Below are 27,953 nucleotides of genomic sequence, written 5' to 3'. Positions count from 1 at the left end.
CCACCTGGCAGCAGGCTCAGCCCCGCCTCCTCTCCCCCCGCCCCCCATTCCCCTGTGAAAGGCCGTGCAGCTCCAGGACCCGCCCCCTTCCCCAGCTGGGCAGGTGCTGGGTGACATCAGAGCCGGGCTCCCTCCCGGTGACGCCACGTGGCCCCGCCCCGCGCTGGACCGCGGAGGTAGTTGCACCTGAGAGCTCAAGCGGCCTGGGGATTCCCGGGCCCCCCTCCCCACCTTCCCAGTTCCCGCACCGGCCGGCGGCCCCAGGTATCCCAGAGAACCCGCGGGTGGAAGGGGCGGCCACAAGGGCGCTTGGGTCTCGGGGAAAATGGGTTGGGCGCTTGGATTCGTGGATCTGAGGAGAGGAGTTGGGGGCCCGGAATCCCAGGTCTGAGTGAGGACAGCACCGGGAGCCTGGACTCGTAGGTCTTGAGAGAGAAAGACACTGGGGCCAGGACGCTGGGTCTGGGGGCCTGGACTCCTGGTCTTGAGGAAGAAGGGGCCTGGGGGCTCAGATTCCCGGGTCTGAGCGGGGAGCTGCTGGGGGCCCAGCTCCTAGGCTGAGGTCAGAGGACTGGATGCCAAGGGCCCAGCCCCTGCCCCAGGGGCGGATCCCGGGCTCCTTTTCCTTTTCCAGCCCAGCAGTCTCTGCCCCTCCCGGGGCAGGTGAGAGCACCTGTCTTGGTGACAGTAAGGAGCCGGGCGGAGGCGTTCCTGCCGGCTAGCGAGGGCGGGGCTGCCCGAGGGGCTCGGCCATTTGGAGCCAAAGCCTTCCGACACCCGCACCGGGGCTGTTGTCGGTCCTCAGAATTCGGATGTCCCATCGGATGTCCCATCATCCTCACCTGTAGCCTGGCCACAGTGAGGTGAGGGCCCCCCACCCCGGGTTCTGGGGTCCGAGGGAGGAGGGGCTGGGGGCCCAGACTCCTGGCGCTAGGGAGGGGAGGCCGGGGACTGGAGGATTGCAAAAATTCCCAAACCTTTCCTGGTCGAAGGTCGCGGGTGGGAGGGAGAGTGGGTGGGGTGGGGAAGGGTGAGGGTTGGGGCAAAGTCCCAGGGATGGGGCTTGGCTCTGGGTGGATCGGGGCCTCACCGGAAGCCCTGGGGGTAGCCTTGGCAAAGGGAGGCCTGTGGGGCGGAGGGTGATAGAACCCTGCTGCTTGGGGGCGGGGAGAGCATCGGGACCGAGGCGTGTGCAGGGGTGTGGGTGGTGGGGCGCCTGGGTGGCTCAGCTGGTTGAACGTCCGACTTCTGATTTGGGCTCAGGTCATGATCCCAGGGTCGTGGGATTGAGTCCCGCGTGGGGCTCTGCGCTGAGCGTGGAGCCTGCTTAGGATTCTCTCTCCCTCCGCNGGCCAGGAAGAGGGACGGGGAGGGGGGGTGGGGGGGTGTTTTTCCCGACTGGTGCCTAGGCTGCTGTGGAAGTGCAGTGGCCCCTTCACTGCTGGCCTGTGTGCCCTTTGAGGGCAGGGAGGGCTCCAGCACATTCTGGCTCCCCCAGTGGCTCCCCTGCGGCTCGTGGCTCACAAGGCTGTCTGAGACCAGAGCTGGATCGTGCCCCAGACCGGGAGCTCCTCAAGGCAGGGCCCCATCGGAAGCATCTCTGGGTCCCCAGACTCAACTCCAGGCAGAGCCTGGTATTTGAACAGCCTCAGGGAATGTCGAGTGAGTGGAGAAGTGAATGAATGGGCCCTCCCTCCCCATCATAAAGAAAAGGAAGGCAGCTTGCCTAGAAGCAAGGCACTGGTTACTAAGGTGTGAGATTCGAGTGTGGTCTGCAGTTGTGGGGTACACCAGAGGTGGACACCTTCCTAGGGACCCGCGGTGGCCCTCCTGGTCCCCACTGTTACCTCCCCTACCTCCTTCCCTCCCTGTTTACCTGGCTCCAGGCGCACTGTCTTCTCACAATGCCACAGACACATAGGCACACTCCTGCCTCGGGGCCTTTGCACAGGCTCTTCTCCCAGCCTGGAATGCTTTACCTCTCGACATTCCCATGGCTCACTCCCTTCATCTCCCTTAGGTCATTGTTCAAATACCACATCAGAGAGGCCTTCCCTGGGCAATTAAAACCGCAGCACCCCTCAATCCTGACACCCCTGTTCCCTGCTTTATTTTTCTTCTTGGCACTTATCACATTTAACATACTGTATAATTTGCTTATTTATCTTTTTATCTGTCTCCCGGGATTAGAGCAGCGCTATCCAGTAGAAATACAGTGCAGGCCAAATGTGTGATCTAATATTTTCTGGTTGCTGCATTAAAAATGAAAAAAACAACAACCCCAACTTGGGGTCACCTGGGGGCTCGGTTGGTTGAGCCTCTGCTCTTCATTTCAGCTCAGGTCATGATCCCAGGGTTGTGGGAACTAGCCCCGCATTAGGCTGTGTGTGGCGCGTGGAGCCTGCTTACGATTCTCTTTCTTTCTCTCTCTCTCCCCCCTGTGCGCGCCCTCTCTCTCTCTCTCAAAATAAAAAAAGGAAAAGCTCAAAAGGAGCAAGTGATGTTAGTGATACATTTTATTTAACCCAATGTATTCAAACTATTATTGCGATATAGCCATCATCAAATATAACAAATACGAATGAGTCTTTTGGGGTACCAGGAAATCTGGGGTGCATCTTATACTTAGGACCCTGTCTCCGTTTGGATTCTCCATTTCACGGGGTGGGTGAACCCGTGGCTCCCATACTGGACAGACAGCACAGGGCTGGGGTGTAAAGTCATCGTGTAGGCAGAGTCCTTTGCCAAGGCCTTGAATGGTGCTGGGCTCAGCCAGGCTTACTAGATAATTACTGAATGAGTGAATGGAATTAGTAAAGGAGATCTGGGGGCCCATTTTGCAGATGTGTAAAAAGAGGTCTGGTGAAGAAAGGCAGAAGGGACAGCCTGGGGGGGCGGGGCGGTCTGGGCTGGGGATGGAGCCGCAGCTGACCCCCACTCTCTTCTCTCCCCTGCAGACCATGGCCGCGGTGACCTTGTCCGTGCCCGGGCGGAAGGCGGCCCCCAGGCCCAGCCCCGTGCCGGAGGCTGCGCAGCCGTACCTGTTCACGCCCCGTGGNCAAGGTGGAGGACATGGCCGAGCTCACGTGTCTCAACGAGGCCTCGGTGCTGCACAATCTCCGGGAGCGCTACTACTCGGGCCTCATCTACGTGAGTGGCCTCCTGCGGGGAGCGCGGTGCTGGGGCGGGAGCTGGGTGTCCGCACCCGGCCTGACCTGACTGCCATCGGGCCATTTCTAATCGGTATTCGCGTTGTTGCCAGATTACAATCTATTGGGCTCCGGGAACTGCGTCCCACCCCAGAACATTATACGGTACATGCCCTGCCCTTTATTATTTCCCTAAAGTGTAAAAAAAATTCCGAATTCTCAAATAGAACACATCCAGAGGCTTTTGAGAAAGAGATATGGATGGGTCTGTAATAATAATGGGGAACAACCTCCGAGTATGGAAAACCTCAGGTCAGGCCCTGTGCGAAATGCCTTCCATATATTAATTCACTCCGTCTCCCTTTACACAAAGTAGACGCTGTTATTGAGCCCATTTTATCTAAGAGGAAACCGAGGCCCCGGAGAGATTTAGTAACAATAACAACTGGCATGTATTAAGCATGTACTAGGCTCTCCTAAATATATTGCCTCGATACACTTTCACAATTATAAAGCGTTTTGTCCCCGTTTTACAGATTTAAAAAAACCCACTGAGGCACAGAAAGGTCAAGTCCCTTAACCAAGGTCACCCAGTTGGACATGGTGGACCTGGGTGGGCTGGCTCCAGGCTCCATCCCTTTGCTATGGTGCCTCTTAAGATAAAGATGGTAGGGGGCGCCTGGGGGGCTCAGTCGGTTAAGCTTCTGGCTTTTGATTTAAGCTCAGGTTAGGATCTCACACTTAGTGAGGTCGAGCCCCACGTCGGGCTCTGTGCTGACAGTGTGGAGCCTGCTTGGGATTCACTCTGCCCCTCTCCTGCTCTCTCTCTGTCTCTCTCTCTCAAAAAGAAATAATAAACTTTAAAAAAAGTTTAAAAATGATAAAAATGGTATTGATGATAGTGAGGTTGACTATGGTAGTCTAGTGTCTGTTGAGCATTGACTCACATTATTTCGTCTTCACAGCAAACAGGTGAATCAGGGCAGTGGTTCTTAAGCCTGTCTTTGCACTGGAATCGTGGGGAATTTTTTGAAAATGCTAGTGCCTGAGCCCCACCCTGCCCGTTTAAATCAGCCTTCCTGGGGCTGTGACACGGCCTCTGGTATTTTTAATAAGCTTCCAGGACGGTCTAATGGGCAGGCAGAGCGTTATTAGAACAAACAGGATTAAAGAGATTGACAAAGAATGTCGACAATAATAATGAGAAATAATAATAATGGTGGCTAGCAAATATTTATTGAGCACTTACCATGCTCCAAGTGCTGTGCTAAGTGCTGACTGTGGGCTGTTGGGGCACCTCTGGGCTGGGGACTGTTATCGCCTGATGTTCAGGAATGTTAAGTGACGTGGGTCCCGGGTCACCTAGATAGGAAGGAGTCAGGTCGGGATTTGAACCCAGGCAGCTGGCCCCAGAGCTGTACTCCAGACATCTGCTTAGAGGGTGTGGCCTCACCGCCTCTGTGTGGGCCCCCCCCCCAAGAAAAATCTTCACATTCCTAGCTAACACCTTCAAAGGGACAGTGCTGGTTTTACATTAAAAACCACAACAACAGCACCTTAAAAAAATTTTTTTTTTGCTCCGGGCTTTGAGCTGGCAGCACAGAACCCGACGCGGGGCTCGAACCCACGAACCACGAGATCATGACCTGAGCCGTAGTTGGACGCTCAACCGACTGAGCCCCCCAGATGTCCCCAGCAACAAAACTTTAGAGAGTAATAAAAGAACATCGACATCAGGGGTGACATATATCAAAAATATTACAAATACTAATATTTATATAGAAATATCATGCTATTATACTGTAAATAAGTATATTTAATATGGATATTATATATTATAAATAAACAAAGTGGCCCCAGTATCCACCCTGTTAAGGGTCACAAAGCATGAGACCAGAGTGTTTTTATGATGTCAGACTCCCATTTAGGAAGGAGGGGACCGAGACTGTGAGGGCCAGTGGGCGGCTCAGGGCCCCTCAGCTTCTGGTGACAGGTGTGGGATTGGCATCGAGGGCTGTCCGACCCCGGATGGCTTTGGCGCCTTCTCCAGGCTGCACTGGGCTCTGCTGAGCCCTCCCTTGCTCTTGCAAGCCCTGGGAAAGAGACCTCTGCTCCGGATCTCACAAATGGAAGTGAGGTGGAAGATTCCAGAAGACTAGACAAGAACCTAATTGGGCCTTAATAATCATCATTAGCACTTAGCGAGTGCCTGCCTTCCCTGTTCTAAGCTTTCAGATGAGATCTCGCTGACTACCCCGCTCCACGCAGGGCTGCAAGGTGGGAATTACCAGCTACTCCCACATCGTGGAGAGGGGAAGCCGCTGGCCGGGCAATAGTTAGCAGCTAACGTGCTAAGCCCGCACAGCGTGCCAGGGCCCTTGCGGTGCCCCCCTCTCGTGCAACATGAACTTGTGGATGGTTCCCAGCGGCCCTGTGTGGAAGGGCTGTTCCCGTCCCCGTTGGACGAGAAAGTGAGGCCCAGAAAGCTAAAGCTGCCAGCCGGAGGGTGTTAGAAGTGTGACCGGCCTGCACCCAGCTTGCCCTCGGCCGGGCTTCGTAAATATTTGCTTAGTGGCTGGCTCGTGATGGGGACGGCAGTGTCTCCCGGGGGAAACTGGGCTCCGGAAACCCGTTTTCTGCCACTAGTAACGTTATTTGGCTTTGCGTCGCTGAGGGCCTCAGTCCCTTCGCTGGGACGCTTTGGGCAGGAAGGGAAGCCGTGTGTGGAGCGCACGCCGGGCTCCCTGCTCTGCTCGGTGGGCGCTGGAAGACGCATCGTGGGGGTCCACTCTCAGAATTTGTCTAGGTGGTGGGGCCCCCCCGGGGGCTCAGTCGGTTAAGTGTCTGACTCTTGGTTTCAGCTCCGGTCATGATCTTATGGTTTGTGAGTTCAAGCCCCGCATCGCAGCCTGCTTGGGATTCTCTCTCTCTCTCCCTCTGCCTGATTCCTACTGACACTGTCTCTCTCCCTCTCTCTCTGTCTATCTCTCTCTCAAAGTAAATAAACATTAAAAAAAAAAAGAATCTTTCTAGGTGGTGAGGGCTAAAAGCCCCATTTCCCAGGCCTGGGGACTGAGGCTCGGAGAAGCCACACGCCGCTGGAAACCCAGGGTGACGTGGCCTCCAGGTCTGAGCGAGCGCTTAGCTCCCAGGTGGGACGGGTAACGCGAGAGTCTGGGGCCCATGTCGGGAGGGCCTTTTCCGGGCCCGCCTTGGACTGGCTGGGTTTGTTCATTACCTCCCTCAATCCCCACGGCCTCTGCGGTGGGGAGGAGACCGAGGCTGGGAGAGAGGCGCTGGGCTGGGCAGCTTCGGAGCCCCGAGGGCTGGGGCGGCTGCTCCAGACCCTTCCAACCGGGTGTCCGCAGCTCTGCCCCCTGACGCCCGGCGTCCCCAACCCTCTCTGCGTGCACCTGCCTCTGCCCTTTGCTCCCTGGCCTTGGCAGCCAGCTTGGGTTGCCATGGGGCGTGGGGGGGGTGTCGCCCTGGCAACGAGGCGTGGCTGGCAGAAGGGGGCGTGGGGAGGGGGTTCCTCTGCCAGCCGGGAGTGGGGGCCGGGGCGCCAGGAGCCATGAGATACCCTCCCAGGGAATGTGGTCTGGCCGCCCCGCCCTCCGCCCTCCGTGAGCCAAGCCGGAGCCGCGAGCCGCTCTTCAAGGCAGGGACGGCAGACACCCAGCAAACCGGTTGCTCCGCTCCCGCCTGGCCACCCACCCTCCCACCATTAAAAGGTTGGCACCGGGCAGCCGGGCGGCCTGTGGTGGCCACACCCTGCTCTGCTCCAGAGCTCGAGCCGCCTGAGCTTAAAGCCGCCCTTGTGCTTAAAGCCAACGAAGTAGCTGGCTTGCTGGCCAAATAGCCGAGTGGCTCAATAGTTAAGCAGCCAGGCCACCGGGCGGCCAACTGTCTGGCTCGTTTTGCCAGGCAATTCCGCTGGCATCGCCGGCTCGCTCTCGGGCTTCGTCTCGCTCGGTGGCCTCCCAGCTCTCTAGCCATCCTGTCGCCTCTCTGTGGCCTCGGTGCCTTCTGTCTGCCTGATGCTCTGTGGGAGCTGGAACGGATCTGAGCCTGTTCGCAGGGCCCCGAACCCCCGGGTGACGATGAATTCAGGGAAAACGTAAACCCAGACGCAAGAAGAATCACATCTTCATTTCCACGCACCTTGACCCTGAAATGTAGCATTTCCCCCAGTGAGAGTGGACCACAAAGGCCGTCGCGTACGAGGGCCCGTGAGTCTGTTTCCAGTAGAGACTGCGGACTTGCGGGGCGCCCGGGGGGCTCCGTCAGTTAAGCTTCCGACTTTGGCTCGTGTCATGATCTCACGGTTTGTGAGTTCGAGCCCCACGTCGGTCCTCACCTTGTTTTCTTTATTTGATAATGTTTTGGAGAGAATTCTCTAGCTGTACATGGAGAGTAGCGTAGGAATCCATTGTAAGAACATGCACACTGGGTCAGTGGGAAGCTCATGCAGCCCTTGATCTTGGGATCATGGGTTCGAGCACCACATTGCAGGTAGAGATTACCTAAATAAATTAAAAAAAAAAAGAATACAAAAGCAGGTCACTTCCAGTCTTCTGCCATTATATAGGGTAGCGCAGATGAGCTTCTACACAGTCGTCTTCCGTGTGATGGGCTGTGACCCAGATCTGGCTGGCTGTAAAGGCCACATTCTCTCTCAGGGTGAATCCCCATCCATACAGCACCTTCACGCCATTTGGAAAGATTCTCTTCTACCATCAGCTTTTGCAACAAACGTTCAAATCTATGGTGTCATGGTATGAATGGCGACCCCTTTGATGGATGTCCTTGTGCAGTGCACAACCTGCCCAGCTGTACACGGGCAGTCCCATGCTGCCCTCTGGGCCTCGGGCAGGCAGCTGAAGCCCTCCCCTTTCTTGCCCACCACAGACGTACTCTGGCCTTTTCTGTGTGGTCATCAATCCATACAAGCAGCTTCCCATCTATACGGAGGCCATTGTGGAGATGTACCGGGGCAAGAAGCGCCACGAAGTGCCACCCCACGTGTACGCGGTGACCGAGGGAGCCTACCGCAGCATGCTCCAGGGTGAGTGCGGGGCGGGGACTGTGGACATGTCTTTCCTAGGGGTCGTTTTGGGGGTCACGATAAGATGACAGGTTAGGAATTTGAGACTCCATGAGGCTTCTTTGTGGAGCAGGAGGAGACACGATGGCGGGCTGAGCGGGTGAGTTCGGGTCCTACCAGGCAGGCCCTTTTCTGTTCGTCTCTGTTCACCCAGGCCTCTGCAGCATTTTCTCCAGACACTGCTTCTTAGTGTGCATTCATGCAGCATTTATGTTGTGGACACGATCTTCGTTGTCACGGAATTAATGTCAGTCCCGTAGATGATGGGCAACATGGGGTTGCCGGGTACAGCTGGTCAGGTTGCACAGAGGTGCCCAGGCAGGGCACCTGGGTGGCTCGGTCTGTTAAGTGACTTCGGCTCAGGTCATGATCTTGTGGTTCATGAGTTCTGAGCCGGCTTCAGATTCTGTGTCTCCCTCTCTCTCTGCGCCTCGCCTGCTTGTGCTCTGTCTCTCTCTCAAAAATAAATAAACATTAAAAACAAAATTTTAACCCTTTTTTGGGAGCAAAAGGCTTCCTTACCCCTTTGAAAAGGGTTTGGTATAAGGGGCCGAGGTCTCACTAGAGGGACCCTCTGGGTAACATGTCCCCCTCTATCTCTTACAGATCGTGAGGATCAGTCCATTCTCTGCACGTGAGTAATCCGGGAGGACTTCCTGGAGGAGGCAGGGTCCTGGCTGGGTGTGGCTCTGCTTAGAATGGGCAGGCCTTAACCTGGCATCATGGTCAACCCTTTTGCCTCCCCCTTGCACTCTCCCCCATAGCGGAGAGTCCGGGGCTGGGAAGACAGAAAACACCAAGAAGGTCATCCAGTACCTCGCCCACGTGGCGTCGTCCCCGAAGGGCAGGAAGGAGCCAGGCGTACCGGTGAGTCACCTGCCTTGGGCCCCGCTCTGGACCCCGCCACCAGCAGTGCCCCCTCCATCTCAGGCTCTGCTTTTCCCCATAATCCCCTGCCTCCCGTATGGAGGGCCACAGCTGTGAGCCTTCAACTGGCTGCCATGCCGCCTGCGCACCTACTGTGTGCCCGGAAACGGAAATTCGAGGGCCCCCTTAGCCTGTGAAACAGCACCCAGCATGTGGTAGGTGCTGACAGTCTTGAGCACCTACTACGTGTCGGGCCTGATCTGAGCACCTGCGGTCCCCATTTGACTTCAGGGAGCGTCCGTGCAGCGCCGGTCCCTTTACTTACGTTGACCTGCCTGGTGAGCAGGCCGAGTTGGTTGTCCAAGGTCCGGCTGCCAGGAAGGAGTANTGGACCGCCAGTTCACCTGTGTGTCTGTCCATGTTCCATGTGCTGCGTCCCGGTCTGTGTCCCGGTCCGTGTCTCGTGTCCCGTGACTTCCTCAGGCTGCCGTCACCGTGTCTTATGTGAGTAGCAGGGAATCAGCTCAAGTCCTGCCCTGATGTCCCCCCCTCTCCCCCCACCCCCCATCAGCCCAGCCCATGTCTTCCTGGCAGACAGGCCCAGGGTGCTGCTAGCCACCGGGTGCTGCTTCTGTGTGCATGCGAGGCCCTGTGCTGTCACTTAATGCAGCCCTACTGTGTGCATTCCAGGCTCTGTGCTGTCACAATGCAGCCCTACTGTGTGCACGCCGGGCTCCGTGCTGTCACAATGCAGCCCTACTGTGTGCACGCCGGGCTCCGTGCTGTCACAGTGCAGCCCTACTGTGTGCACACCGGGCTCCGTAGTGTCACGTAACACAGCCCTACTGTGTGCATGCCAGGCTCCGTGCTGTCACTCACTGCAGTCCTCCTGGGTGCACGCAGGCCCCCACTGCTATTGTGCCGTGCTGTTGGGTCCCTACTGCACACATACACCCGTATTCCATGCTACCTGTGGTCCAGCCCTACCATGGCCCACACAGCTTGTTTATGTTAACATTTTTTTTAATGTTTATTTATTTTTGAGAGAGAGAGTGTGTGTGAGCAGGGGAGGGGCAGAGAGAGAGGGAGACACAGAATCTGAAGCAGGCTCCAGGCTCTGAGCTGTCAGCACAGAGCCTGACGCGGGGCTCAAACCCACAAACCGTGAGATCATGACCTGAGCCGAAGTCGCACGCTTCACCAATGGCTTGTTTACGTTAGCTGTCCTGTGTGTGTGTGTGTGGAGTGGCCACACATACCAACGTGAAGCAGCCCAGAGACCAAATTGCCATGCGTCGTGGAGTTCCCACCGCTCGGGGACCCGCGTGGTCATTACTGCAGGCCCCTGCGTGCGCCCAGCTCAGGCTGGTGTCTGAGGACTCGCAGGGGTGGAGAGAACTAGTCGATGGCCTCAGAGCCTCGCCGGAGGGAGGGGAGGGGATTGCTGTTTACTGAGCACCTGCTCTGCTCCTGACGCGGACATGGCTCTAGGGAAGTTGAGAGTCAGACCTGACCCATGAGGCAGCCTTGGCTGGGAAAGGGACCTACCGTCCCTTGAAGGCCTACTATGTGCCAGAGTTTGAAGCACTTTATATTGACAGTATAGATTTTTTCTTTCTTTTTAAAAAAATTATTATTTATTTATTTTGAGAGAGAGAGCGAGTGGGGGATGGCAGAGAGAGGGAGAGAGAGCATCCCAAGCAGGCTCCTTGCTGTCAGTGGACAGCCTGATGTGGGGCTCGAACTCATGAAAACCATGAGACCGTGACCTGGGCTAAAACCAAGAGTTGGACGCTTATCAGACGGAACCAACTAGGCATCCTTAGATTTTTCTTATTTTTATTTTTTATTTTTTTAAAGTTTATTTTTGAGAGACAGAGACACAGAGCGTGAGTGGGCGAGGGGCAGAGAGAGGGGCAGACACAGAATCCGAAGCAGGCTCCAGGCTCTGAGCGTCAGCACAGAGCAGGATGCGGGGCTCAAACTCATAAACTATGAGATCATGACCTGAGCCAAAGTCGTACGCTTCACCGACTGGGCCCCCAGGGGCCTCTCTCAAGGGATCATGTTGTGATCTGCAACTGACTTTCCTTGTGTTTCGTTATGTTTCTACCCCGCCACGTATGACCCGGGTTCGGGGAAAGCAGGCCCCAGGCAGCGGAGCACAGACCCCCGGCTGGGCCAGCCCCCTCGCCCTCACCCCTGCGCTGCTCTCACTGCCACATTGTGACCTGCTGTCTCCCATCATGCCCCGCAGGGTGAGCTAGAGCGGCAGCTTCTTCAGGCCAACCCCATCCTAGAGGCCTTCGGCAACGCCAAGACAGTGAAGAATGACAACTCTTCCCGATTTGTGAGTGCTGGGGGTGGGGGCCGGGGGGGGAGCTCTGGCTGGAGGGTCAGAGAGATGGGAGGTAGGGGTGTAGGGGGTGGTGAAGGGGAAGGAATATATGAGGGAGGAGGGGCTGGGGGCCAGGACCCCTGAGTCTGAGGAGGAGGACCTGGGGTTTGAACTCCTGGGTCTGAGGGAGGAGGGGCTGGGGCCTGAGGAAAGCTGTCAAAGGCGCCTGGACCTTGGATTCCCAGGGAGCCCCTGGCTGGGACCTCACGATCANCGGGGGGGGGGGCAGGAGGAGCCTCAGCTAACTCGTAACCCCTTCGTTCCCAGGGCAAGTTCATCCGCATCAACTTCGACGTGGCCGGGTACATCGTGGGCGCCAACATCGAGACGTGTATCCTCTCATAGCGTCTGAGGGGCCCCCGGCAGCCGGGGAGGGTGGCCCTTGGGATCTCCGTGCTTACAGGACACAGCTGTTCACACACACGGGGATGCCTGGCTCCCTGCTGCTCAGAAATCGTGCCTCGGTTTCCCCCCTGTGGAAGGGAAAGGAACCTTGGGTAGGCATAGATGCAGCCCCTCCCCCTGGAGAGAGAGGACACAGAGCTCAGGCAGCAGAGGGAGAAGGCGCATGGGGCAAGTGTGGGGGAGACCAGAGCAGAGCCCCCTCCCTGTGGAGTCACACACAATGCACAAGATGTGACAGTACATGTCCCCTGGGGACGCTTGTTACAGATCTCGCCAGCGGCTGCAGTTTTTACTGGGGGCTGGTCGTGTGGGCGCCCTTGGCTTAGAATGTTCCAGAACTCCCGACTCCCTGCAGGAAAGCAGGTGTTTGGCAGAAACCACGTTGTTTGCACAAACAACTTAGGGGTGGGGAGACCCTGTCGGTCAGGGAGTGCTGGGAACCTTCCCGAAATCCAGCTTCCCAGACGCCAGCCAGGGGCTGTCTTGTGAGCAGGCTGTCTCAGACCTGGGTGTCAACCCTGCCCATCATAGGCCGCCTGCGAGCTCAGTGGGGATTTAAAAGATCATGGGGCACCTGGGTGGCTCAGGTGGTGAAGCGTCCGACTTCGGCTCAGGTCACGATCTCGCGGTTCATGAGTTCGAGCCCCGTCGGGCTCTGTGCTGACAGCTCAGAGCCTGAAGCCTGCTTCCCATTCTGTGTCTCCCTCTCTCTCTCTGCCCCTCCCCTGCACATGCTGTGTCTGTCTCTCTCTATCAAAAGTAAATTAAAACACTGGAAAAATTGAAAAGATCAAACACAGGCGCTCCAGGAGCACAGAATTCAAGAGGAGGGGCCAAGAAATCACACTCTCCTGGGTTCAAATTCCAGCTCTGCCGCTTTGAGGCCACAGGACCTTCAGTATGTTATCTGACCACTCCGTGCCTCAGTTTCCCCCTTTGTGGAAGGAGAAGGATCATAGAACCTGCCCTTGAAGGGCTGTAGGACAATGGAGATCAAGCCTGTAGCGTGGCGCCCACCACATGGTGAGCCTTCCGGGACGTGCAGTCCTCGTTAGGAGTTAATGGTTGGAATACGTTGCTGGGAGCTGCCTGGGGCTTTTGGGCTCGGGTCCCCCAGAGCCACCAGCACCTGCAGGTTCTTAGAGTGCACAGCTCTTCCTGCCCCGCCATCCCACCTTCTCGTACCTCCTCTGACCCCGTGGTTCCAGGGGGTGGGGGGTGGGGGCGGGGAGGAACATTTGTCTTCTCCGCCTGCTTCCGAATGCGAACTTTCTTTGTCCACCCTCCCTTTCTAGTTCCAGCTGCCCCTCCAGGCACATCTGTCGTGCACGGCCACCTCTGCCTCAGGACCAGTGCTCACGGCGGTGGGCGCCACCTCCAGGCTGACCACCTCCAGTCTGACCCCTCAGCCCCAGTGTCAGCATGACCAGAATTTCTTTCTTTCTTTCTTTCTTTTTTAAGTTTATTTTGAGAGAGAGAGACTGCGCAAGTGGGGGACAGATAGAGAGGGAGAGAGAGAATCCCACGCAGGCTCCACGCTGTCAGCACAGAGCCTGACGTGGGGCTCGAACCCGTGAAGCCACGAGATCGTGACCTGAGCCACAACCAAGGGTTGGATGCTTCACCGACCGGACCACTCAGGCGCCCCCTAGCATGATCAAAATTTCTTGAGGTTTGGCCTGCAACCTGTGCTGTTCTGAGAGCTCCCACCCTCAGCTCAGATCCCAGCTCCCCTGTCTGCAGCCCTGCCAGCCAGATACTGCTATCATCCCATTTAACAGAAAAGGAAACCGAGGCCCGGAGGCTGTGCTCCCCCAACCCTACCCTGCCTTGGGATCACTTCCCCGGGTCCTCTCCTTCTTACCTGTGCAGGTTGGCGACCTAGGCCTTTTGGTCAGTGGTTTGCAGCTGACATTGGGCGGGGCTCCCCAAGGGGGGTCTTCTATTACGGCCATCACGTGAAATAGGTGCTTCGCGGTCAGAGAGCGTGGGGCATGAGGGACAAACACGTCATCATGTGTTTGACTTGATGTTAGTGCGGCTTGCCAGTTTTTAGTGTGTGAACATACTGCGTGACTCCCAGAAGGGAGGAGCCTGTGGCCCCGGTATCTATATGGGGAAACTGAGGCAGGCGAGGGGTCGGGGGGACAATGGGCAGAGAGATTCTTCGCTGCAGTTACCTGCACTGCCATGGGCATCAGACACACGATAACGCCCCTGCCCTCACAGCAGCTCTTCCCCACGTGATGTGTTGAGCCTCTTGGCACAGATGAGGAAACCAAGGCTCGGGTGCTTGAGTGACAGGCCCAAGGCCACTCTTCCGGTTAGTGGCAAGGATGCCGGCCCGGGCTGTGAACAGCTCCATGGCTTCACAGGAGAGCAGTGGGGAGCAGCGTGGGTCCGGGGGGTACTGCGTGGTCTCACCTCACTGTCCGTCACCACCCTTTCCCTGTGGCACTTGACTCCTGGCCGCCCAGACCTGCTGGAGAAGTCGAGGGCCATCCGCCAAGCCAAGGATGAGTGCAGCTTCCACATCTTCTACCAGCTGCTGGGAGGCGCAGGAGAGCAGCTCAAGGGTCAGTGCAGGGGGGGTGGTGCTCAGGGCGAGGGAGGGAGCCCGGGGTGGGCGGCTGGCTTCAAAGTGGAAGGCCCTGCACCTGCTGGGAGTCAGACTCCTGCTGGGCGCTGCCCTGCCCACGCTGCTGGCGGATCCTGCTGTCCCGCGGTCACGGCCACGGCCGTGGTGACCCTGGTCTGCATGGCTCCGCTGCCCCAGGTGCACGTGCTGCCTCTTCTGTCGTCCCCTTTCCGCCGCCACCTGCCTGAGCTTCCTCCTGTCTCCTCTCTGCTCCTCCCGCGCTCCGGCCGAACAGAGTCCAGGGCTCTCTCCTTCATGGTGGTCCCGCTGCCCCGAGGCTCCTTTGCAGGCTGGCTCCTACCCCCATAGCCTTGGCTGCCTCCCGGCGCCCCCCCACCCAGGCTCCAGGACCCACGTGCCTTCTGCCGCGGCGAACTCAGGCCCCCGCGGACTCGTTGCTTCTGCAGCTCCTGCCTGCCCTGCGCAGTTACGGACTTGACAGTCTCTCCTGACGGAGGGAAGGTGAAAGGGTCTGATGTGTGCTAAGCACGCGCTCCACTGTGAGGAAGGGGTCCTCGCTTATTCGACAGAGGAAGAGACTGAGGTCCCCAGTGGGGAAGCAGCGCTTGCCCCAAGGGTGGTCATCGTGGCCATTGGGATGTGAGTCTGACTCCACTGCTCGCCCTTGACCTTGGCCTCCGCTCGTTACACCCTGCAGCTGACCTCCTCCTGGAGCCTTGCTCCAACTACCGCTTCCTGACCAACGGGCCATCGTCCTCTCCGGGCCAGGAGCGGGAGCTCTTCCACGAGACGCTGGAGTCGCTGAGGGTCCTGGGATTCACCCCGGAGGAAATCACCTGTGAGTGAGCCCCGAACCCCCGGCTACCGGTGGGGCTGGGGCACCGCATGGGTGGGCGGGGAACCTGGACAGTCNGCTGCCGCTCTAAGGAGGGGATTGGGAAGGGGACACAGCGACCGTGACCTCTGAGCAAAGGCCCGAGGAGCTGAGAGCGTGAGGACCGGTATTCCCAGGGTGTTAACCCGAAAATAAAACCGTTGGCTCATTTGCCAGCAAAATGGATCGACTCAGGAACAGCAGAGAGAACTGTAATTCGGGACGAGCGAGCTACGACAAAACCATAGACAGATTCAGCGAAGGACGGGAATGCTACCTTTTGGAGGAGAGAAGGAAGTCGGGAGGGGTTGGTTTTGAATGAAAGTCGTTTGGAGAAAAGCAGTTCAGGTTAGGACGGTTTGTGTCTGCCTCAGTTACTGGGGCGGCCGACTTCTTTCCGTTTGTTTTTTCAATGTTTATTTATTTATTTTGAGAGAGAGAGAGAGAACGAGCAGGGGAGGGAGAGAGAATCCCAAGCAGGCTCTGACTGCACTGTCAGCGCAGAGCCAGACACGCGCTCGACGTCCTGAACCGTGAGATCATGACTTGAGCCGAAATCGAGAGTCAGACGCTCACCCGAGCCCCCCGGGCGCTCTGGAGGTGGCGATTTCTTGTAGGAGATGCAGTGGATGCTCTTCCCTGTTGGGTCCTGTAATTGAGGATTCTTCTGTTGGTGTCTGTACTTGACATTGAGTAGCTTGGCTCCCCTTCTAGCTTCTCTTCCCAGTCTCCAGAGTCTGCCTTAGTGAGGTTTCCCTCATTAATTTTCAGAGGGAAGAGCCTGGAAGGGTCAAGAGCCAAGACAGTCAGCCTGTGCAAAGGCCCTGAGTCAGGAAAGGAGTGGCCCATTTGAAGACTTGAAACTTCTAGAGTGGATTCAGTCTAATGTGTGACAGAAGGGCAAGGGCATAGAAGGGGCCTCAAACACCAGCCTGAGGGGCTGAGACCTTGTCCTGAGGGCATAGAGGAGCCATGGGAGACCTGGGAGCGGAGCAGAGGCTGCCCTGAGCTGTATGGAGGACACATTGGAGGCCAGGAGGAGGCTGAGGCAAAGGCACAGGGAAGACCCTGACTGTGGCCTTGGTTGGTCTGCTCTGGGCGACACTGTGTAAAATACTCAGCTCATCACCCGTGTTGTAATGTTTTGCCCGCGCCCCCCCCCCCACCTTCTTCACCAGCTAGTGTGTTCTGACAGTGGTTATATCAAGGTACTGTATTTTTTTAATGTTTTACTTATTTTTGAGAGAGAGAGACAGAATGCGAGCAGGGGAGGGGCAGAAAGAGAGGGAGACACAGAATCTGAAGCAGCTCTAGGCTCTGAGCCCGACGCGGGGCTCGAACTCACACACTGAGATTATGGCTTGAGCCGAAGTCAGGCGCCCCACCGACTGAGCCGCCCCGGCGCCCCAGATACTATGTTTGTAATTCTTGTACCAAAGCACAACCCGAGCGCCTTCCATGGCAGAAACCTCTGGTCTCCGGTTCTGGAGGCCAGAAGTGTGAGCCGAGGTGATAGCAGGGCTGCCTCGTCCCGGGGGGATATGCCTGCTCCCCGCATCCCTCCCAGATTCTGCTGGTTTCCTGGCAGTCGTCGGTGTTCCTTGGCCTGGAGAAGCCTCTCCCGACCTCCGCCATCGTCCTTACGCGGCTTCTGCCCGCGTGCACATCTGTGCGTTCAGCTCCCCCCTTTTATAAAGACACCTGTCGTGTTGGATCAGGGGCCACCCTGCTCCATGGCGATCTCATCTGGACTTGAATTACATCGGCGATGAGTCAGTACCCACATGAGGTCACATTCTGAGAGGTCCTGGGGGTTAGGACTTCGGCATATCTGTTTGTGGGGGGCGGGCACGATGCAGCCCATAGCAAGTGCATAGAGGGGGACCTCAGACCTTCGAGGCTGCCTGACTTTTCATTGTTCGCGTGGCCTTGGATTCCCGTGGAGAAAGACCCCGCGGTCTAGGGTTTAGTGGAGGGTCCGGTCTCTTTCTCCTCTGGCCTCCGGCACTGCGGGAGGCCCAGGGAGCTGTCGTTGGCTCCAGGGCCAGCTGGGAGGGCTGGAAACCCAGGCCAGCTTGCCTGCCTGCCCCGGCTGCGCACTGGCCGGCCTCCCTGGGTGAACTGACATGGGGTCTCAGGCCTTCACTGCCCGATTTCCCAACCGCAGTTGCGTAACTTCCTCTGCCTGCCTGAGAGTGAGTCTCTGCTCTGCTCCCTGGGCAGCTGGCAGACACATTTAGATGGCGGCCACAGGGGGGCCTGGCCTCTGACGCAGGTCACCTCAAGTAACCCTTGGGGGTGCCAAGGGTTGCCCCCGCTGTGCGGTGGGCAAGGGCAATTCTTTTCATGTTTTATTTTTTTAAAGTTTTTAAACTTTTTTTTTAAAAGTGTATTTATTTATTTTGAGAGAGAGAGAGAGAGAGAGAGAGAGAATCCCAAGCAGACTCTGCACTGTCAGCACAGAACCCGATGTGAGGCTCGAACCCACAAACCATGAGGTCATGACCTGAGCCGAAGTCGGATGCTCAACAAACTGAGCCACCCAGGCGCCCCTGGGCTATGATTCTTTTAACCAGCCTCTGACCCTTGCAGACAGACCTTTAGGTATTTGCGCCCATTGCTTTTAGAATGGACCCACTGCCCAAAAAAAGAGGGCACAGAGGGCTGTCAGCACAGAGCTGAGCCGGGGGCTTGAACTCAGGTACCATGAGAGCATGACCTGAGCCAAAGTTGGACGCTAAACCAGCTGAGCCACCCAGGCGCCTCCAGGTAACTGCTTTATTGAACTATAATTCCCCTACCGTAACACTCTCCTGTTTAAGGTGCACAAGTCAGGGGCTTATAGTCTAGTCACAGAATTGTGCATCTGTCTCTATGGTCAAGTCTAGAACATGTTCAGCGGCCCAAGAAAGGTAACTTGCTCCCCCTTTGCCATCGGTCAGCTGCTGGTTTCCACCGCCAGACACCGGCAACCATCCTGTCTGGATTTGCCTGTCCTGGACCTTTCGTGTAAATGGGATCACACAATGCATTGGCCTTAGTCACTGGCTTCTTTTCGTCCACGTGGTGTCAGGCGAATAGTTTGATTTTTATCTTTGTATTATGGGCACCACATCCAATAATCGCTCACCCACTTGTAGCTTTTTGGGTTTCACCTCGAACCCCACCCCCACAGTGTTTTTTGTATTGTGGAGAGTCCATCTCATCGCCGTCCAGAAGGCGGCGCTAGTTTCTGTCTCCACCCACGTGTCCCCTGGAGGGCTGTTTCCCTGCGGGCACCCCAGCAGCCACTGTTGTAAGCTTTTGGGCTGTTGCTGGTGCGGTAGGTGGATGGGGCCCCGTAGTTTTATTTAGTGTTTTATTGGCAAGGAGTGAAGCCAGCTGGTCACCTTTTCATAGACTCTTTTTTTTTATTTATTTATTTCTAGGAGAGAGAGAGAGAGAGAGAGAGAGNTCAACCGACTAAGCCACCCAGGCGCCCCTCATAGACTCTTTTTGACAGAAGAGGAGATAGAGGCCCAGGGAGGTGGGGTGTCTTCCCTGGGATTCACCCCAGTTGACGAGGAGGTGGTTTAACCACAGCCAGCCCATGATCCAGTTTTAGGGAGTCAGATGGGCGCCTCTGGGAAGCTCACCGGACCCTCTCTGGGAAGGTGCAGGGAGCCTGGCACCTGGGAAGGTGTGCTCTCGCTCCTGTGAGGAGGACTCGGCGTCATGACCCCATGCCCCTGCCCCCGCTGGCCTGGGCTTGCTTGCCATCGGCTGGTCTGAAGTCACCAGCGAGAGCTAACTGCCAGCTTCTCAGGTGTCAAATTCACCTGGGTGCTTGGCACCAGTGCAAGTTCCTAAGTCAACTGTCAGAGACCATTTTATTTTTTAAATTTTTTAAATTATTTTTTTAATGTTTTATTTATTTCTGAGAGAGAGAGACAGAGACAGAGACAGAGACAGCGTGAGCAGGGGAGGGCCAAAGAGGGAGACACAGAATTGGAAGCAGGCTCCAGGCTCTGAGCTGGCTGTCAGCACAGAGCCTGACTCAGGGCTCGAACCCACGAACCGTGAGATCATGACCTGAGCCGAAGTTGGATGCCCAACCGACTGAGCCACCCAGGCACCCCTTTCAGAGGCCATTTTAAAGGCCACTGGGGGGACTTGAGTCTGGGCTCGGTCTGAGCTGACATTAGGAATGAATGATCATTCGGTTTGTTAGGTGATGATGCTATCAGAGGCCCATAGGGAGATGTCCATGTTTACTTATCTTCTGGAAGGTGCCCCGTGGTCCTTGGGTAGACTCCCAGAGCTGCCAGGGCTCCTGGCTGTCCCCACCTACCCAGTGCCCTGACCCCAGGAAGGCAGAACCAGAGATCTCTCCCTTTCCAGCCTGGGAAACTAAGGCCCAGGAGGTCACCCAGCTTGTCCAAGGTCACTTTGCAAACTCCCACATCCAGTAACGTGTCCCCTGCCAGTTAACTCTTTGCCATTTATTCATTAATAAAGCAAGTCATCCAACCCGCAAGGGCGTTTGTGGGCCAGACGTCTGCAGGCACTGGGCGGAACTCATGGTGGCCACGACAGAACGAGCCCCTGGCCCGTGGAATGCTCAGACCTGGAAATGTCCAGTTACACACGTGGATTAAAGTTGAACCCGTGGAAGGGGGACTGATGGAAGGTGCATGGAGCAGTGACCACATGTCACAGGCTTCCATCACAGTCCGGGGAGGGTCAGGGCAGCCTCCGGAGGAGATGGCCCTTGGCTGAGCACTGACAATCTAGCAAGAGTTAACCAGGCGGAGATGGTGCTAGGTGGCCTCCAGGTGGGGGGAGCATCCGAGGCAAAGCCCTGCGGCAAGGAAGAGCATCGGAGGAATCAGAAAGGGGCTGGGTGGCTGCTTGGGGCCTGAGGAGCTGTGAGCGTTGGGGACATGGTGCCGAAGACCCTGATAAGGGGTTAGATTGAATCCCAGAAGTAGTGTGGGCCACGGAAGGAATTCCTCCCTGGAAACAGGCAAGCGCAAGTGCATTCATGAAAACATTTATCGAGCACTAACTGTATGCAGAGCACACGGTCAGGAGATGAGGAAGGAACAGGTACTTTCCACAGGGATTACCATCTCGGTGCAGATGGAGAAAATCAGTATTTTTTGCACACCCTGTTGTGCCCTGCAATCTATACCAAAACCTGGTTTTTTTTAAAAACTTATTTTTATTCTTACTGAACGTTATATTAGTTTTAGATGTACAGCGTATGGATTTGACAGTCGGTTCATTAGTCACTGTTCACCGCAAGTGTAGTCAGCATCTGCCTTTGGTTTTCTTTGAGATGGAATTCACGTAACTGTGAAGTTCACCATCGTGAAATGCACAGTTCAGTGGTTTCTAGCATATGCACAATTTTAATTCATGCAACCTGTTTAATTCCAGACACCAAATCCTTTTTTTTTTTTTTTTAAGTTTATTCCTTTATTTTGAGACAGAGAGAGTGAGTGAGCATATGAGCCAGGGAGGGGCAGAGAGAGAGGGAGAGAGAGAGAGAATCCTAAGCAGGCTCCTCTCAGCTCAGAGCCTGATGTGGGGCTTGAACTCACAAACCCATGAAATCATGACCTGAGTCGAAATCAAGAGTCGGACGCTTAACCAACTGAGGCACCCAGGCACCCTTTCTCTGCTTCCCTCTCATAAGGACCCTATAGTGAGAGTCTACCTGGGTAATCGGGAATAAATCTCCTATCTTGACATTCATTTTTAAAAAAGTTTTATTTATTTATTTTGAGAAAGAGAGTGCGAGTGAGCAAGGGAGGGGCAGAGAAAGACAGAGAGAGAGAATCCCAAGCAGGCTTCACGATGTCAGCACAGAGCCCAACGCGGGGCTTGAACTCACAAACTGCAAGATCATGACCTGAGCTGAAGTCCAAAGCAGGACACTTAACTGACTGAGCCACCCAGGCGTGTCCCCATCTTGACATTCTTAATCTAATCACATGTGTGAAGGCCAAGGTAGCATTCACAGATTCCAGGAACTCGGATGTGGCCCTCTCTGGGGGCCGTTATTCAGCCTAACACCCCGCTGAATCGGTCAGTGCATATTTTTAAAAAACATTCTCTTATGTGGGTGCCTGGGGGGCTCAGTCGGTTAAGCATCTGACTTTTGATTTCGGCTCAGGTCATGATCTCAGTTTGTGGGTTTGAGCTCCACATCAGGTTCTGGGCTGATAATGTGGAGTCTGCTTGGGATTCTCTCTCTTTCCCTTCTCTCAAAATAAATAAACATGAAAAAAAATTTTAAACATTCTCTTCTGTAACCACGGGATGGTCCCATCATCAGGAAGTGAGTGTTGGCACTATTAGTACGGTTATCTCATTCACGGACTGTACTATCCCAGCGATATCCTTTATAACATACAAAAATGTGTTTTTACAAACCTTATGCCAATTTTCCTAATAATGTCCTTGAGAGCAAAAAAGTTTGTTTTTTTTTAAGGATTTTATTTTGAAGTAACCTCCGTACCCATTGTGGGACTTGAACTCACAACCCTGAGATGACANCATACAAAAATGTGTTTTTACAAACCTTATGCCAATTTTCCTAATAATGTCCTTGAGAGCAAAAAAGGTTTGGTTTTTTTTAAGGATTTTATTTTGAAGTAACCTCCGCACCCATTGTGGGACTTGAACTCACAACCCTGAGATGAAGAGTCATACACTCCAGGGGCACCTGGGTGGCTCAGTCGGTTAAGCATCCAACTCTTGATTTCCGCTCAGGTCATGAGCTCACAGTTTGGGGGTTCAAGCCCCTCTTTGGGGTCTGTGCTGACAGCATGGATCCTGCTTGGGATTCTCTCCGCCCATCCCACCCCCTCCAGCCTCTCTCCCATTCTCACTCTCAGTAAATACATAAACATTAAAAAAAACCTCACACACTCCACCAACTGAGCCAGCCAGGCACCTCGCAAAAGTTTTTTAGTTTACATACACAAGGGTGCACGCACGCGCGCACACACACCCCTGCGCACACACGCCCCTGCACACACATTTCCCCAGCCCATATCTAGCACACTTTACTCTCCGTCTGTCTGGAACTATTCTTTCTTTATCTCTGGTGACCTTGAGACTTTTGAAGATTACAGACCAGTTGTTTTGTCTCAACTCAGGCGTGTTTCCTTGTGATTAGATTCAAGTTACGCGTTTTTGGCAGGAGTATCTCAGAAGGGTGCTCCTCCCTCCCCCGGCCCCCACCCTCTTTTTCGAAGTAAACAGTGTAGAAGTGGAGACACCCAAAAAAATGTGCCCAGGGCCTCAGCATGCAGTCTGGCGGCTTTCTGCAAGCGAACGCCGGGTACAAGTGGCACCTGGAAGTCCCTTCGTGTCCCTCCCCCCACCCCCAAATGGGAGCATTATTGTGGCGTCCAACAGCCTGGAGCTGTTTCCCTTGTTGCTGCCTGTGGTACAAACAGACCCGTACGTGCGTGGGCTTTCGTGTCCGTCTTCCGCTCAAGGCCATGACGGTGGAGTTTGCCCATGTTCAGCGAGTGGCCAGGAAGGGGCTTCTCAGAGGCTCCGTAAACCCTCGGCGAGCTGGACGGGTATGATTTGTGCGCTTTTCTGTACGTGGCCCACACGTCCGTGTTTACATTCGGATTTTATGCTGGAGGAAGGAGGGAAAGGCAGGCGCAGCCGTTAAGGATGTGGACGGTGGAGGTGGATTGTGCGAGGCTGCATCTGAGCTCCGAGGCTGGTGAGCTCAAGTCAGTCGCCCGGCTGTGCCTTGGTTTCCCCATATGGGACGGGGGTTTCCTCCCCCGTAAAATGTTATCGTGGGGCCTGCCTCGCGGAGTTAAGAAGGTTAAGTGAGTTCATTTGGAAGTGTTTGGGACAGGACCTGGCACGGAGGGAGAGGACATAAATCGATGAGCCCCGAAGTCGCGTTCTGGAATGCGCGGTCGATGGGGATGCCGGGCGCCTGCACGGGTCCGGAGCGTCGCCGGGAGAGCGGCAGGGACAGACCCAGCCCCACGTTCACGCCTTTTCGGGCCCCGCTCACGTGCCACGTGCCACCTTTGCTGTGGCAGACGAGAGGGTTCCCAAATCTTGATAAAATTCTGAACAAAACCAACCACGGCCTCCCCTGGGGTTTCATCGTGGCCGCCTTCCCGGAAAACCCGCCGCGTATCAAATCCAAACACAAAACACTTGTGTTTATGCATAAACCAGTGAAGGTTGTCTCAGACCATTACAAACCATTTTGTCACGGACAAGAATGTCCACTGGGACGTTTAGGAGCCACACGGCTGGGGGCGGTTCTTCAGGGCACAGAAGGGCATCGTCATTGGGGTCCCTACCTGCCCTGTGGTATCCAGAGACACCCCACGAGTGGCCCTGGGACCTCTGTCTTTATGCCAGCCGCCCCTGGGAGTTCCTGCGATGTGCTCTAGGGGGCAGCACTGTCCACTCACCACGACCGAAATTTCTGGAAGCTCTGTGCTGACAGGTGGGGACAGTCCATCCTCTTTGACGATTTCTGCATTTGTGACTTCGCCTACTCGCTAAATTTATCCATAACCCCCCAGACCAGCACTCCTGGTGCTTTTGTGATCGGCGCGTCTTTCACATGGGAGTGGAGAGTTGGAGTTGCTGGTGCGCACACGCGGCTGGGGTTCCATGAAGCAGTGCGTTGCCTTCTCGTCTCAGCTCAGGTCATAAACTAGTCCTTGTCGCTGGCCCCGAGTGCCACAGCTTTCACGTTCTTGTGCTCTGCTGGATGATGGCTTCACTGTGTAAAATGACCCCCACGCATCAGGCTTCTTGCTGGTGGATGTCCCCAAGTGCAAGAAGGCTGTTGTGTGTCCCACAGAGAAAACACATATATTAGATAAGCTTCCTTCTGGCTCCCGTTAGACAACTGTTGGCCGTGAACTTGATGTGGACGAAGCAACACTATATATTAGATAAGGGATATTTGAATAGAAACATGCATAAAATGAGGTGATGTAAGGGCACCTGATGGCGCAGTCAGTTAAGCTTTAGACTTTGGCTCAGGTCATGATTTCGTGGTCTGTGAGTTCAAGCCCCGCGTCAGGCTCTGTGCTGACAGCTCACAGCCTGGAGCCTGCTTCAGATTCTGTGTCTCCCTCTCTCTTTGCCCCTCCTCTGCTTGCACTCCATCTCCCCCTTCTTTCTCTCTCAAAAATAAACAAACATTAAAAAAATTAAAACAAGGTGATGTATTGATCAGTTGATGAAACCGTGACCAGAGGTCACAAGAACAAAACCCTGTATTTCCCCAGAAGCACATTTGATTGCATTTGCTAATTCATGTTCTCAGTGGCTGCCGAGAACATGACTAGCACAAATGAGAGGAGAGCCGACCGCACTTTTTATGTTTTTGCCTTTTTTTTTGAATGTTTTATTGGAGCCTGCTTCAGAGAGAGAGAGAGAGAGACAGAGACAGCGTGAGCAGGGGAGGGTCAGAGAGAGAGAGGGAGTCACAGACTGAAACAGGCTCCAGGCTCTGAGCTGGCAGTCAGCACAGAGCCCGACGCAGGGCATGAACCCACGAACCGCGAGATCATGACCTAAGCGAAAGTCGAACGCTTAACCGACTAAGCCACCCAGGCGCCCCTGTTTTTGCCTTTAAAAAAAAATGTTTATTTTGAGAGTGAGAGCGAGAGAGACGGAGGGGCAGAGAGAGGGAGAGAGAATCTCAAGCAGGCTCCGTGCTGTCAGTGCAGAGCCCGACATGGGGCTTGAACCCATGAACTGCGAGATGATGACCTGAGCAGAAGTCAGACGCTTAACTGACTGAGCCACCCAGGCGCCCGACCTTTTTAAAATGTAGATAGTGGTATGCCGGATTTTGCACCTTGCATTTTTCACTCAGTATTTTAGAGATTTGTTCATATTGCCAAAAGCTTTCTTCATTCATTTCCCCAAGTCCTTTTAAATTTTACATTCATTGCTTTATGAATCGGATGACATGAACAGACACCAAATGGTGCTGAAACAAACCTCGAATACAAAATCCAGAGTTCATTTATCCGTTCGTACGTTTTAAGAGCTGCCCAGTGTCACAGATGGATTTTAAGCTGAGGAGTTGTGGTGTAATTTGACATAGGGTTTTAAAGCTGGGTTGTTGTTTTTTTTTTTAATGTCTATTTTGAGAGTGAGAGAGAGTGCACGTGCATGCGAGCAGGGGAGGGGCAGAGACACAGAGAGGGAGAGAATCCCAAGCAGGCTCGTGCAGTCAGTGCAGAGCCGGACTCGGGGCTTGATCTCGTGAATGGGGATATCGTGACCTGAGCCGAAATCAAGAGTCAGAGGCTTACTGACCGAGCCGCCCAGGCGCCGCATTAAAGCTGGATCTAAGGGGCTGGCTGAGAGGCGCATCAGAGTCTGGGCTGCATGCGATTTTTCTCTCTCCGCCCCTCAGCCATGCTGCGGATGGTCTCCGCGGTTCTCCAGTTCGGCAACGTCGTCCTGAGGCGGGAACGGAACAACGATCAGGCCTCCATGCCTGACAACACAGGTAACCACGCCTGACCCTGCCGCCCGCGCCCCTGCCTAGCCCCCCACCCCCGCAGCGCAGAGCGGCCCCCTGCTGCCGCCAGAGCGCGCCTCCAAGCCTTGCGGGTCCCTTACCAAAATATCCGCTTTGGCTCTCTTCCTCCTTGTAAAAGGTGCGANATCACCTCCAGGGAGCCCAAGCCCCTCCCCCCGCCCCGCCCCCATCCTGGCTCCTCTGAGAAAATTGCCCTTAGCGTTGGGCTCATCTCCTCTTGGCCTCTGTGCTTCGCGTATATGCTTTATTTTTTTTATATGTTTTATTTATTTCTGAGAGAGAGACTGCATGAGCAGGGGTGGGCCAGAGAGAGGGAGATACAGAATCTGAAGCAGGCTCCAGGCTCTGAACTGGCTGTCAGCACAGAGCCCATCGTGGGGCTCGAACCCACGAACCGCAAGATCATGACCTGAGCTGAAGTCAGAGGCTTAACCAACTGAGCCACCCAGGCGCCCCTATTTTTTCCTTTTCAAAAGCAGAATTATAATTGATATTCCTTTTTTTATCAAAAGGGAAATATCTCTGCTTCTTTTTTTTAAAAATTTTTAATGTTTTATTTATTTTTGAGAGATAGAGACAGCATGAGCAGGGGAGGGTCAGAAAGAGAGGGAGACACAGAATCTGAAACAGGCTCCAGGCTCTCAGCTGGCTGTCAGCACAGATTCTGACGTGGGGCTCATATCCACGAACCGTGAGATCATGACCTGAGCCGAAGTCGGACGCTTAACCGACTGAGCCACCCAGGTGCCCCTAAATGTTTTATTTAATTTTGATAGAGACAGAATATGAGTGGGGGAGGAGCAGAGAGAGAGGGAGACACAGAATCTGAAGCAGGCCCCAGTCTCTGAGCCATTAGCACAAAGCCCTGCACAGGGCTCGAACCCATAAACCGCGAGATCATCACCTGAACCGAAGTCAGACACTTAACTGACTGAGCCACCCAGGCGCCCCCCCTCCTTGTTTCTTATCTTTGAGAGACAGAGGGAGAGTAGTGAGAGAGGGGGCAGAGAGAGAGGAAAGTGAGAATCCCATGAGGGGCAGAGAGAGAGAGAGAGAGAGAGAGAGAGAAAGTGTAGAGCCTGATGCTGGGCTCGAACTCACGAACCGTGAGATCATGACCTGAGCTGAAATTGGATGCTTAACTGCACCACCCAGGCGCCCCTCTCAGGGCTTTGTCCTGTGTCCATATCAGTGTGGAAATAATTGTCACAGAAAGGGAGTCATGCCTCGCACTGCTTTCCCCTCAAGACAGCAAGAGCTTTCTGTCCTGATCATAACATGCTGTGGACTCGTTTTCTTTTTTTTTTTAATTTTTAAAAAATATTTTTATTTATTTCTAGGAGAGAGAGAGAGAGAGAGAGAGAGCGTGAGCAGGGGAGGGTCAGAGAGAGAGGGAGACACAGAATCTGAAATAGGCTCCAGGCTCTGAGCTGGCAGTCGGCACAGAGCCCGACGCGGGGCTCGAACCCACGAACCGCGAGATCATGACCTAAGCGAAAGTCGGACGCTTAACCGACTAAGCCACCCAGGCACCCCAACTGTGGAATCATTTTCAAAAGCCGTACGACACAGACAGTAGGAGCAAAGTGGCTCCTCCTACCGTGCGATGATCAGAGGCATCACCTACAGCGCGTGGGGGCTCTGTTCCCACACTCAGCAAGTATGCTGCGCGCTCAGGTGTTCATTCCATCTACAAAATTGGGGTCAGACCTTCTAGACGGTTTTGAAATTTGCTTTTTTCCCCCTTAATGCACTTGGGGTACCTTTTCAGGGTTATTAACGAGAATGCTACTGGGGTTTCTTCCTCTGGGGTATATGAGGAAAACTGTAAATCAGCATAATTAATCTCCTTGGAGATTAATTTCATTTTTTGCATTTGGAGACATTAATTGGACAAGCGGTCCAATTACCCAGCTGCCCAAGTACACAGCAAAGGCTTTATTTTTTTTTAATTTTTAATGTTTTTTATTTTTTTATTTTTTATTTTTTTTAATATTTTTATTTA

At 54.8% G+C, this 27,953-nt stretch overlaps 1 protein-coding gene across 1 annotated transcript in view; it reads left to right on the top strand.

Annotated features, from left to right (window-relative positions):
• The window catches only part of MYH14 (myosin heavy chain 14), an 83,107-nt gene that overhangs the window by 6,198 nt on the left and 48,956 nt on the right, over positions 1-27,953 (top strand). The window contains exons 3-14 of the mRNA XM_077747138.1: positions 240-264; positions 664-863; positions 2,997-3,150; positions 8,058-8,214; positions 8,860-8,887; positions 9,018-9,120; positions 9,604-9,624; positions 11,378-11,470; positions 11,786-11,849; positions 14,401-14,499; positions 15,220-15,360; positions 25,820-25,915. Coding sequence (XP_077603264.1) covers positions 240-264; positions 664-863; positions 2,997-3,150; positions 8,058-8,214; positions 8,860-8,887; positions 9,018-9,120; positions 9,604-9,624; positions 11,378-11,470; positions 11,786-11,849; positions 14,401-14,499; positions 15,220-15,360; positions 25,820-25,915 — 1,181 coding nt within the window. The remainder of the gene's footprint in view (positions 1-239; positions 265-663; positions 864-2,996; positions 3,151-8,057; positions 8,215-8,859; positions 8,888-9,017; positions 9,121-9,603; positions 9,625-11,377; positions 11,471-11,785; positions 11,850-14,400; positions 14,500-15,219; positions 15,361-25,819; positions 25,916-27,953) is intronic.

The sequence above is a fragment of the Crocuta crocuta genome, unplaced genomic scaffold (assembly GCF_008692635.1).
Source record: "Crocuta crocuta isolate KB4526 unplaced genomic scaffold, BGI_CrCroc_1.0 scaffold334, whole genome shotgun sequence".
Lineage (NCBI taxonomy): Eukaryota > Metazoa > Chordata > Mammalia > Carnivora > Hyaenidae > Crocuta > Crocuta crocuta.
The sequence above is the reverse complement of the archived record's forward strand: the minus strand, read 5'-3'. Positions and strand labels throughout refer to the sequence as shown.